The sequence below is a fragment of the Chanodichthys erythropterus genome, chromosome 22 (assembly GCF_024489055.1).
Source record: "Chanodichthys erythropterus isolate Z2021 chromosome 22, ASM2448905v1, whole genome shotgun sequence".
Taxonomy (NCBI): Eukaryota; Metazoa; Chordata; class Actinopteri; order Cypriniformes; family Xenocyprididae; genus Chanodichthys; species Chanodichthys erythropterus.
Genome location: NC_090242.1, coordinates 16,494,114 through 16,503,702, shown reverse-complemented (window position 1 = coordinate 16,503,702; position 9,589 = coordinate 16,494,114). Strand labels below are relative to the sequence as shown.

General features: G+C 35.6%; 1 protein-coding gene across 2 annotated transcripts in view; it reads right to left on the bottom strand.

The window, feature by feature from the left end:
• Nucleotides 1-5,852: 5,852 nt before the first annotated feature.
• stxbp1a (syntaxin binding protein 1a) overlaps nucleotides 5,853-9,589 on the bottom strand; it is a 45,120-nt gene continuing 41,383 nt past the window's right edge. For both annotated transcript variants that reach the window (XM_067375469.1, XM_067375470.1), the window contains one exon: nucleotides 5,853-7,481. Coding sequence is in view for 1 of the 2 variants with exons in the window: in XM_067375470.1 (XP_067231571.1) it covers nucleotides 7,399-7,481 (83 nt within the window). In the remaining variant the exon portion in view is untranslated. The remainder of the gene's footprint in view (nucleotides 7,482-9,589) is intronic.

Genomic DNA, 9,589 nt, shown 5'->3' with positions numbered 1-9,589 from the left:
GTGTATTACCTCCTTTTTTGCGGCCAATACAGCATCTGTTTGTTTCTGGAATGACAGATACAAGTCCTTCAAGGTGGCCAGAGGGATTTTGAGCCATTCCTCTTCCAGAACAGTAACCAGGTCACAGCATGTGATGCTGGTGGAGGAAAACATTTTCTGACTTGCTCCAAAATAAACCAAAGTGACTCAAATGTTAAAGGTGTCCTAGAACTTTTTTTTTAAAGATGTAATATAAGTCTAAGGTGTCCCCTGAATGTGTCTGTGAAGTTTCAGCTCAAAATACCCCATAGATTTTTTTAATTGCCTATTTTGGGGCATAATTAGAAATGAGCCGATTCAGGGCTGCTGGCCCTTTAATTGCTCGTGTTCTCTGCCCCCGGAGCTCGCGCTTAAAAAAAAGTTCAAACAGCTAATATAACCTTCAAAATTGATCTTTACAAAGTCTTCGTCATGCAGCATGTCTAATTGCGTAAGTACAGTGTTTATTTTGATGTTTACATTGATTCTGAATGAATTTGAGGCTATGCTCCGTGGCTAAAGGCCAATGTTGGAGAGATTTATAAATAATGAAGTTGTGTTTATGAATTATACAGACTGCAAGTGTTTAAAAATGAAAATAGCGACGGTTCTTGTCTCCGTGAATACAGTAATAACCGATGGTAACTTTAACCACATTTAACAGTACATTAGCAACATGCTAACGAAACATTTAGAAAGACAATTTACAAATATCACTAAAAATATCATGTTATCATGAATCATGTCAGTTATTGCTACATCTGCCATTTTTTGCTATTGTCCTTGCTGGTTTACCTAGTCTGATGATTCATCCGTGCTGCTCCAGATGTTACTGGCTGCCCTTGTCTTATGCCTTTCATAATGTTGGGAACATGGGCTGGCATATGCAAATATTGAGATTCGCCTGTTCTTCGGAGGTCTTTTAAACAAATGAGATTTATATAAGAAGGAAACAATGGAGTTTGTTTGAGACTCACTGTATGTCATTTCTATGTACTGAACTCTTGTTATTTAACTGTCCTGAACAGTCCCCTGACAATCTCCCTGACAGTCCACCAAATAACGTCCCCCAAACCTTAAAAGAACTCCACATTGTGACCGTCTCTGAACGTTCTGGGAACATTACTAGGAAATGTCCTTAACACCAGGGGACATTCTGAGAATGTTCTGGGAATGTAAAATGTCTAGCAGGGTAACCTGTTACCTAGTAACATTCCCAGAACATTCAGAGACGGTCACAATGTGGAATTCTTTTAAGGGTTGGGGAACGTTATTTGGTGGACCTTCAGGGAACATTCAGGATGTTCTGGGAATGTTTAGGGGACTATTACTATAGGATTTTCTGTTAACTTCCCAAATGTCCTCTTTGTAATGTTCTTGCGCGACCATAAAATAACCAAAATAGTATGTCCCTAAACTCATATTGAGAACGTTATTAAATTACCAACACACAGCAAAATCCCCAGAGTTAAATCAACTCTCTAAATAGTGTTAAAATAACACTGAAGCAGAGTTAAAGTTAATGAAATAATTAAGCAATTAATTAAGTGATGATTTAGCAATAATGATAAACACCTGCTGTTAACAAGCAGAATCACTGAAGAAAAGAGAAACACAAGAACTACAACTGACTTCAGTCACAGCCTTAGATAAGCATTACATAAAAACTAAAGATAAAACCGTTAAATCTCTGTAGATCTGATTAAACAACTCCACAAACAGCATTACCAGCTTCACATGTCTACTAGCATGTCACGTCTACAGAATTGAGAATTAATAGATTTACTGGTCAAGAAAAGAAAAGAAAAGAAAAGAAAAGAAAAGAAAAGAAAAGAAAAGAAAAGAAAAGAAAAAAGAAGCTGCCATCAAGGAGATCAGTGTTTGCATAAGTTGGGCTTGTGACCCTTGGCTTTCTGTGACCCCGTTAATATGTACATGGTTATTTTGAAAAACGGAGACATTTCCCTTCGTTTGCACCCTTCGTTTACACGCAAATGGAGAATTCGTCTCTGAAAACGAGTCTTTTTAAAAACTCCGGCCAGAGTGGAGATTTTAAAATTCTTCGTTTGCATGTTTGCATGTAAACTGAAACTAACGGATGTTTGGGCAGCCAGCGTCACAGTATGCGCCAGAGCTCGCACCTACGTCAAAAGTGCGACCTATATTAACATGTGATCATGGAAGCGTTCAGAGTAGCAGTCGCATTTATGTTTATCTTATTCGTTGCTATTTATGCATTTATGTTGGTGCAAACCTGGTGCAAACTCTTCTCGTGTATTATTTGTTGCTATTTTCAGGATTCTGATTGGCTTACGTGGGCTTGAGCTTCTCGTTACACCGCCACCTACAGGTTTGGCATGCTCTTGATGGCATATATACACGGGTACGTGTAAATGAACACTTTTCTGAAAACTGACATGTGTGCACAATGTTATTTTTGAAACCGGAGAGATTGAAATGTCCGCTTTTGAAAATAGCCGCCCACGTGTAAACGTAGCCTGTGTTAGATTTTTCTGTTCAACAATGCAAGTTTTGTTGGAAAGCAGTGAAGTCAGTGCTTTACAGTGAGCAGATTTTAGCTGCTTTTATGTGATGTAACGTTAGTTGTTGTGAGATTGCCTGACTGCTTCCAAAGCAACAGATCATATGTTTTGTACATTTTGAAGAGAAAGAACTACAGCAAAAAGATATATTGAGTGATTTTAAAAAAGATATATTGAGTGATTAAAAAAAAAAAAAAAAAAAAAATGAACTACTGCATCAGTTAGACACACAGAGATATCAGGAATCAGCGTATGAATCTCAACAAAGGTGATAAAAAAAGCTTCACACTGCAATGCATGCTGGGTATCACCATAGGACAAACCCCCCCTCATGCACTGCAGTATGAATAATTATTGTCACCACCGTTGACGATTGTATGCTATGGTATAAGCCTGAGCAGTAATAGCTGTTCATTTTTAGCCCTGAAGCATTATGGTGGCATTTGTTTAGTGGATTTTTTTTTTTTTTTTTTTTGCGGAATTTTTGTAACAGCTGTCAAGAAACCAAAGAGAAAGAGACCTCTTTGTGATGCTTATTTGAAATGCCTGTCAAACAGCAAATTTAAGCTGATCTGCTACTTTAGTCTTTTGATTCAGCAATGTACAAACGTTTGTTATGAAACACTATTTCAATTGCTCGAACACAAATTATTTCAAGCACATTAAAGGGTCAAGAGCCCAACTAAAACCAATCCTGACCACTATGATGGTGGCATACATTTTTAACCAATAAAACAGCAACATCTAAACCTCTGTTAGTACTCAGTAAGAACTTTAGACTTGTGACAGAAATAAAGTCAGTCTGGTTAGTAATAAGTGAATCAGATCTTTTACAGTTTTTTTTATTTTTTATTTGCTTTGGTACTATTTTCACAAGTAAGGTGTACATTTTCAAAGCTCTTAGTACAAAAATCCAAACTGAACACAGCTAGTCATTCTTTCAAAACTTGATCTCATGCTTTCATTCTAGCTGTACAAGTTCAATTTTACATAATCACTGTTTCAAACACAAGATTATATGATAATATAGATAATATGTAATGAGAACTTTTGGTTTAATTACCAAAACACAACAGTATGATCTTCTTTCAGTTTAGTACTTTGAACAATCAGTTAATTCAATAGCAAACAATGCAGGATACATGTTTCAAATCACCCTTGTTGCTGAAACATTTACACTGGCTACAGATGCCACAATAACTAAATTACATAATTGACAGAAAACTGTATTTTCTATCCCCTACACTAATCCTACCCCTATCACAGAAAACTTTCTGCATTTTTACATTTTATAAAAATATAATTTCATTTTGATTTATAAGCTTTTTTCCTCATTGGGGACAAAAAAAAAAAAAAAAAAGTCCAAACAAGGTCTAAAATCACTGGTATTACCATCCTTGTTGGGATATTTGGTTCACAATGCAGTGTTGCAGGACCATACACACACTTTGAAAATTGTGGTCATCATCTAAGATAAATTGCTTATAATTAATTACATTTGATTATCCATATCCAAAATTGCAAAAATTTCTATAGAAACTATGCCTATAGAATCAATATCTATATATCTATAGGTGTACCAAATGATCCATAGATTAACCATTAAGTTCAGTTGGATTAAATAATAGACAGATATATTAAACTGAACGAAAAGAGATGGAAGTCAAAAGTTTGATAGTAATAGCATTATGAAAGGCAGTTACTGCGAATGAAACATTTATATAGATGAAACATTTATTTTGTGTAGTGAAAAGGATACTTTGTGATTTTGTGTATTGTACTAACACAATTGAAAATATGCTGAAATGTTTGAAAAAAGTGCACTTTTGATGATCTGTTGTGATATTAGTACTAAGAGTTTTGAAAATGTACACCTTACTTGTGAAAATAGCACCAAAGCAAATAAAAAAAAAAAACTGTAATCGGATCTAGTGACATTTAATGTCTTTTATCTTCAGTTGATTTCAATTAAATGGTTTTAGCTGAAATCAGTTCTTGTGTTTCTCTTTTCTTCAGTGATTCTGCTTGTTAACAGCAGGTGTTCATCATTAATGTTTAATCATCACGTAATTAATAGCTTAATTATCTCATTAACTTTAACTCTGCTTCAGTGTTATTTTAACACTATTCAGAGAGGGACCAAATGTACTCTGAACAGAGTTGATTTAACTCTGGGGATTTTACTGTGCATGTGTAGTTTACAGAATTAGTTTAAAGGTTTTTTTTCCTCTAGAAAATTTGCCATGTACTGTATCTGAAATACTACATCCAAAATAATCGAATCAAAAGCATATGAATAGTTATCAAATTGAATCGTGAAAATTGTGTCAATAGTCTTTCAGAATGCTCTCAATGACATGTAGCCTAGATCAGTTGCATACTATATGCATTAGTGATTATGGCGGTGCTGATGGGGTGTCGATCTGGGACAAGTAAGTATGAGGCTGGGAGAGAAAAATCACAGTATACTTGCTACAAAAAAACTAGACTACACCACTGCTTCCAGGGTACAAGGTTCAAAGGTGTGTCACTCCTATTCTTTTGAATGGGAGAAAGTGTAACGCGCAATATGGCGGAATAAGTCCCGCTTTCTAAATAAGAGCCAATCGCCGACTGGTAAAGTCACGCGTCACTGCAGCGGCCGTTAGAAGCACCGGTTTCTATAGAAACTGTCAGACGCGCGCCTCCAAAATGAGGCACAAGAGACGAGCATTTAGGTCTGCGCATGCGCATTAGCTTGAAAAAATTATTATTATTTTTTTTTGTCATGATTCGAGCGTTTGGGAAAAAAAAATTATGAGACAGTTGTTGTCAGATTTCATTTGTGATTTCAAATATGAAATTTAATCGAAAGCTTGGCAAACAGCTTTGGAGCTGCATGATGCCCAGGATGCCCGAGAGGCATTTCAAAGATGGCCGCCGAGTGAAATGACGTGTCTTAAAGGGATTTGATAAGGTTTGAACCATTGGGTGCACATGGTCCTTCAGAATGTATGTTTGGTAGTCCTTAGCATGATGTGCCCATCAAGCACAGTAGGAAATGGCCACTGTTTTGGCCAGTGTTTCAGTTTCATTGTCCAACCCCATATATGTACTTTTTTTTTATATCATCTAGAAATTGTGAGTCTGCATATTTATGAAAAAGTGATGATCTATGGTTGGCGTGTTTTTGGAACCCTGTTATAAATCATATAGTCTAGAGGTGCATAGAGGAAGTCACATTCAGAGCACGTCACAAAAATGTACTGATTCCATATTTGTAATGGAAGCCATTTTATTAGACAGCCTTACTACATCGGTACACATGAAGTATACTTTAGTTTGTGCTTCAACACTCGCAAACATAGAATCCCAGTAAGATCAACAGGTTTAAGACAGACTAGGTTATTTATTGATATTCTCTGAAAAATAAATGTAATAGAAATCAATCCAGTTGATAGCTATACAACAGCAAACCCAAAATAAGGTAATAATTTAAACAAAAACAAAAAAAAAGAGAGAGAGAACCATAGAAGCGTCACAGAAAACGCATAGTGCAATATACAACCTTTCTGCCAGAACAGAGTAAAGAGGTAACGGAAACTAAAACGTTAAAAAAGGGGGGTTGCGTTTTGTTGCAAAGCCATTCACCAGTGGAAGATATAACATTGCATCAGAAAGAAACTACCAGACGGTCAAACGAAAGATAGATATTACCTATTTTTTTCCCCAGTTTATCACTACAGCTACAGCTAGTACGTCACAAACACAGTGGCTTCACATTGGCAAAGGAAAGGTTTACTACTTCACAGTCAGAAATTTTCACCAGTTAACAGTGAGACGAAAAAACAGTAACATATGGCATATACAACAACACATTACTCAGTGCATGTCCCGGTTAAACATTGTTTACTAACCAATGATAAGACTTAATCGGACAAGATACAATACTGAAATACAACTGGCCCTTTTTTGAATTCCTTAAACATTTGCAAGCAACGGCCTTCTTCACACTAAATCATGAGGTCTCTGTAGAAGGAGACGTGAAAAGGATATGGAGAGTAAATACTCCCGGAATCGTGACTGAAGGAGGGGTGACGTTCGCCATCTATGTACAGTGTCTCTTTCACTTTTACAGCTTGAGGCTTTGATCTGTTACTCGTTTGGCCTCCTTCCTCTTCATCACTGGAGTCCCAAAAGATGCTCAATGTTTCATTTTTACACACATTAACATGTTTTAACTTTTATTTTTCAATGTTTTCAAACATGTCAAAAGGGCCACATAGTAGCATCCATGGCATGCACATCTAAAATGAGACAACAATTAAACCCAAGCATCTAAACTGGGCATCAGTTTAGCCTTCAGCGCAGGAAGTGATATGCATCATTTTACCTCACTGGTCTATTTGCATACAAACCAGTCCCTCCCCCAACCACTTTTAAGCCATTTAAAAAGAAAAATAAAAAACACAGAGTTAAATAAGGAATGAATGCAAAAAGTGATCTACCATTTACACATTCTAGCAGGTTCCATAACATACAATATTACATTTGGTACTTTCAGGATGGCAATAAATAACGAAAACTCAGTTTAATCATTTGCATCCATTGTAAAACAGAAGAATACTTGCAATGATTCTTTTATTTCAACATTATATATATATTTATATATATATATATATATATAAATTTATAGAATATTCTTTTTATCTTGTCACCAATCTATTTTTTTTTTTTTTTCTCTCAAGCAAGATGCATACACAATTTATATAGGAGCGGGTGAGATTTACAGGGCAACGGATGAAGGGAGGGAGAGGGTAACTGGGCGATGGGGTTGGGGGGGGAAGAAGTTGTGATTTTAGCTCGTCTGCTCCTCGTCGGGTTTGTTCATAGCCTTGAGAGCGTCCAGAAGCTGGGTGGGGGCGACGATATGGGTTGAACCTGCATAGATGAGCACCGAGGAAAGAAACAAAGAGGAAAACTTTAAACATTTGTACACATACTTTAGATTAACTGTAAAAATGTGTCTTCAGCTATTTATCTATCCATCTATCTATATACGCACACGATATATGCTACCGTTAAAAAGTTTGGTGTCAGAAAGATTTAAAAAAAAAAAAAAAGAAAAGAAATGAATACTCTTATTCAGCAAGGATGCATCAAATTGATCAAAAGGGACAGTAAAGACTTGCATGGTTTCCACAAAAATATGAAGCAGCACAACCATTTTTAACATTGATAATAATAAGAAATCTTTCTTGAGCAGCAAATCAGCATATTAGAATGATTTCTGAAGGGCCATGTGACTGAAGACAGGAGTAATGATGCTGAAAAATCAGCTTTGCTGTCACTGGAATAAATTACATTTTTAAATAGGTAACACTTTATTTCAATGGTCCACTTTAGAGATTGTACCAAGTAACTACATGTCAACTTATTCTACTAACCTGAACTGTTATAGTTTACTGTCTACAACAGACTACTAATAGTTAGTTGACATAAGTGCAATGTTACTTATAGTCAACAGAACGTCTAAAGTGGACTATAAAAATGCCTTAAAATATATAAAATAGAACACAGTTTTTTGTTGTTGTTGTTTTGTAATAATATTTCACATTATTACTGTTTTTACTCTGTTTTTTGACCAAATAAGTGAAGGCTTTGTGAACAAAAGACTAAATATTTAAATATTTAAAAAATCGTAGACACCCATGTGAACAGTAGTGTGTGTGTGTACATATACAGTATATTGCTTTGAATCTTGATATTTAGCTGAAGACGCATTTCTACCACATTACAGATACTCTAAGTTCAAACTATTTGAAAACATTTGTGCACAGGGGACCCTAAACCCACTGAAATAATTTTTGGATTTTTGGTGCCCTGTGGAGCAAATGTTTATTCCACTACTCCCTGATAAACTACAATATTTTTTTAGCAAAGCTGCATGTTCACACTGCAACGCAATAAAAAGATCAATTGATAATGAGAGTAACATTACCTTTACATTTAGCAAGGGTTGCTTAAGTGGAATGAGCAGAACTGAATGTGTAGGTACACGCTAAGCTTTGAACTTACTGGGCCAACAACTGTAAATGCAAACATGTAGCTTTGCTAATCGCTAATCAGATACACAATGTGATTTGTAGCTCTTCAACTAGATGAGCGGGTCTAAACTAAAGATCCATGAAAACAAACCATATTATTGTTCGATAATGGCTGGAACGGTCAAGAAGTGTTTCATGTTGCAGTATGGGTTAGGCATACTGGCATACTGCATATGGTGTGATCATTTACGAACACGAAAAACCAAAAATTAGGGGGAAAATAAAAGGGATATAGCTTTAGCAGGCTGACACTTGAATGATGGATACTTGATAGGGTTGATCAATGATCATTCTTGCACAATGGTTTAGTCAGTAAAGGTATATAGAAGGACACTTTGCATTACAGGACCTCATTTGTGTGCATTTGTTGGCTTATAAATGTTATATTTACTCTCTGTTGGGTTAAAGGAATATGCCGGGTTCAATACAAGTTATTCTCTACCAAAAGCAAAAGAAAACATTTTGACTCATTTTCAAATTTAAAGATGAAAATAAGGAACCCAGAACATTCCTTAAAGAGCAAAGATGACTAATGGTAAGTTTTATAAAAGTTACAGTGGGTCATTTATAACACAATGTAACAACAAACCTGCACAGGAATTACAACCCGAATTCCGGAAATGATGGGATGTTTTTGAAATTTGAATAAAATGAAAACTAAAAGACTTTCAAATCACATGAGCCAATATTTTATTCACAATAGAACATAGATAATATAATAAATGTTTAAATGGAGAAATTAAACTGAGCTCATTTCAAATTTGATGCCTGCTACAGGTCTCAAACAAGTTGGCACTGGGGCAACAAATGGCTGTAAAAGCAATACATTTTGAAAAGATTCAGCTGGGAAAACATAAAGCAACAAATTAAGTTAATTGATATCAGGTCTGTAACATGCTTAGCTATAAAAGGGACATCTTGGAGAGGCAGAGTCTCTCCGAA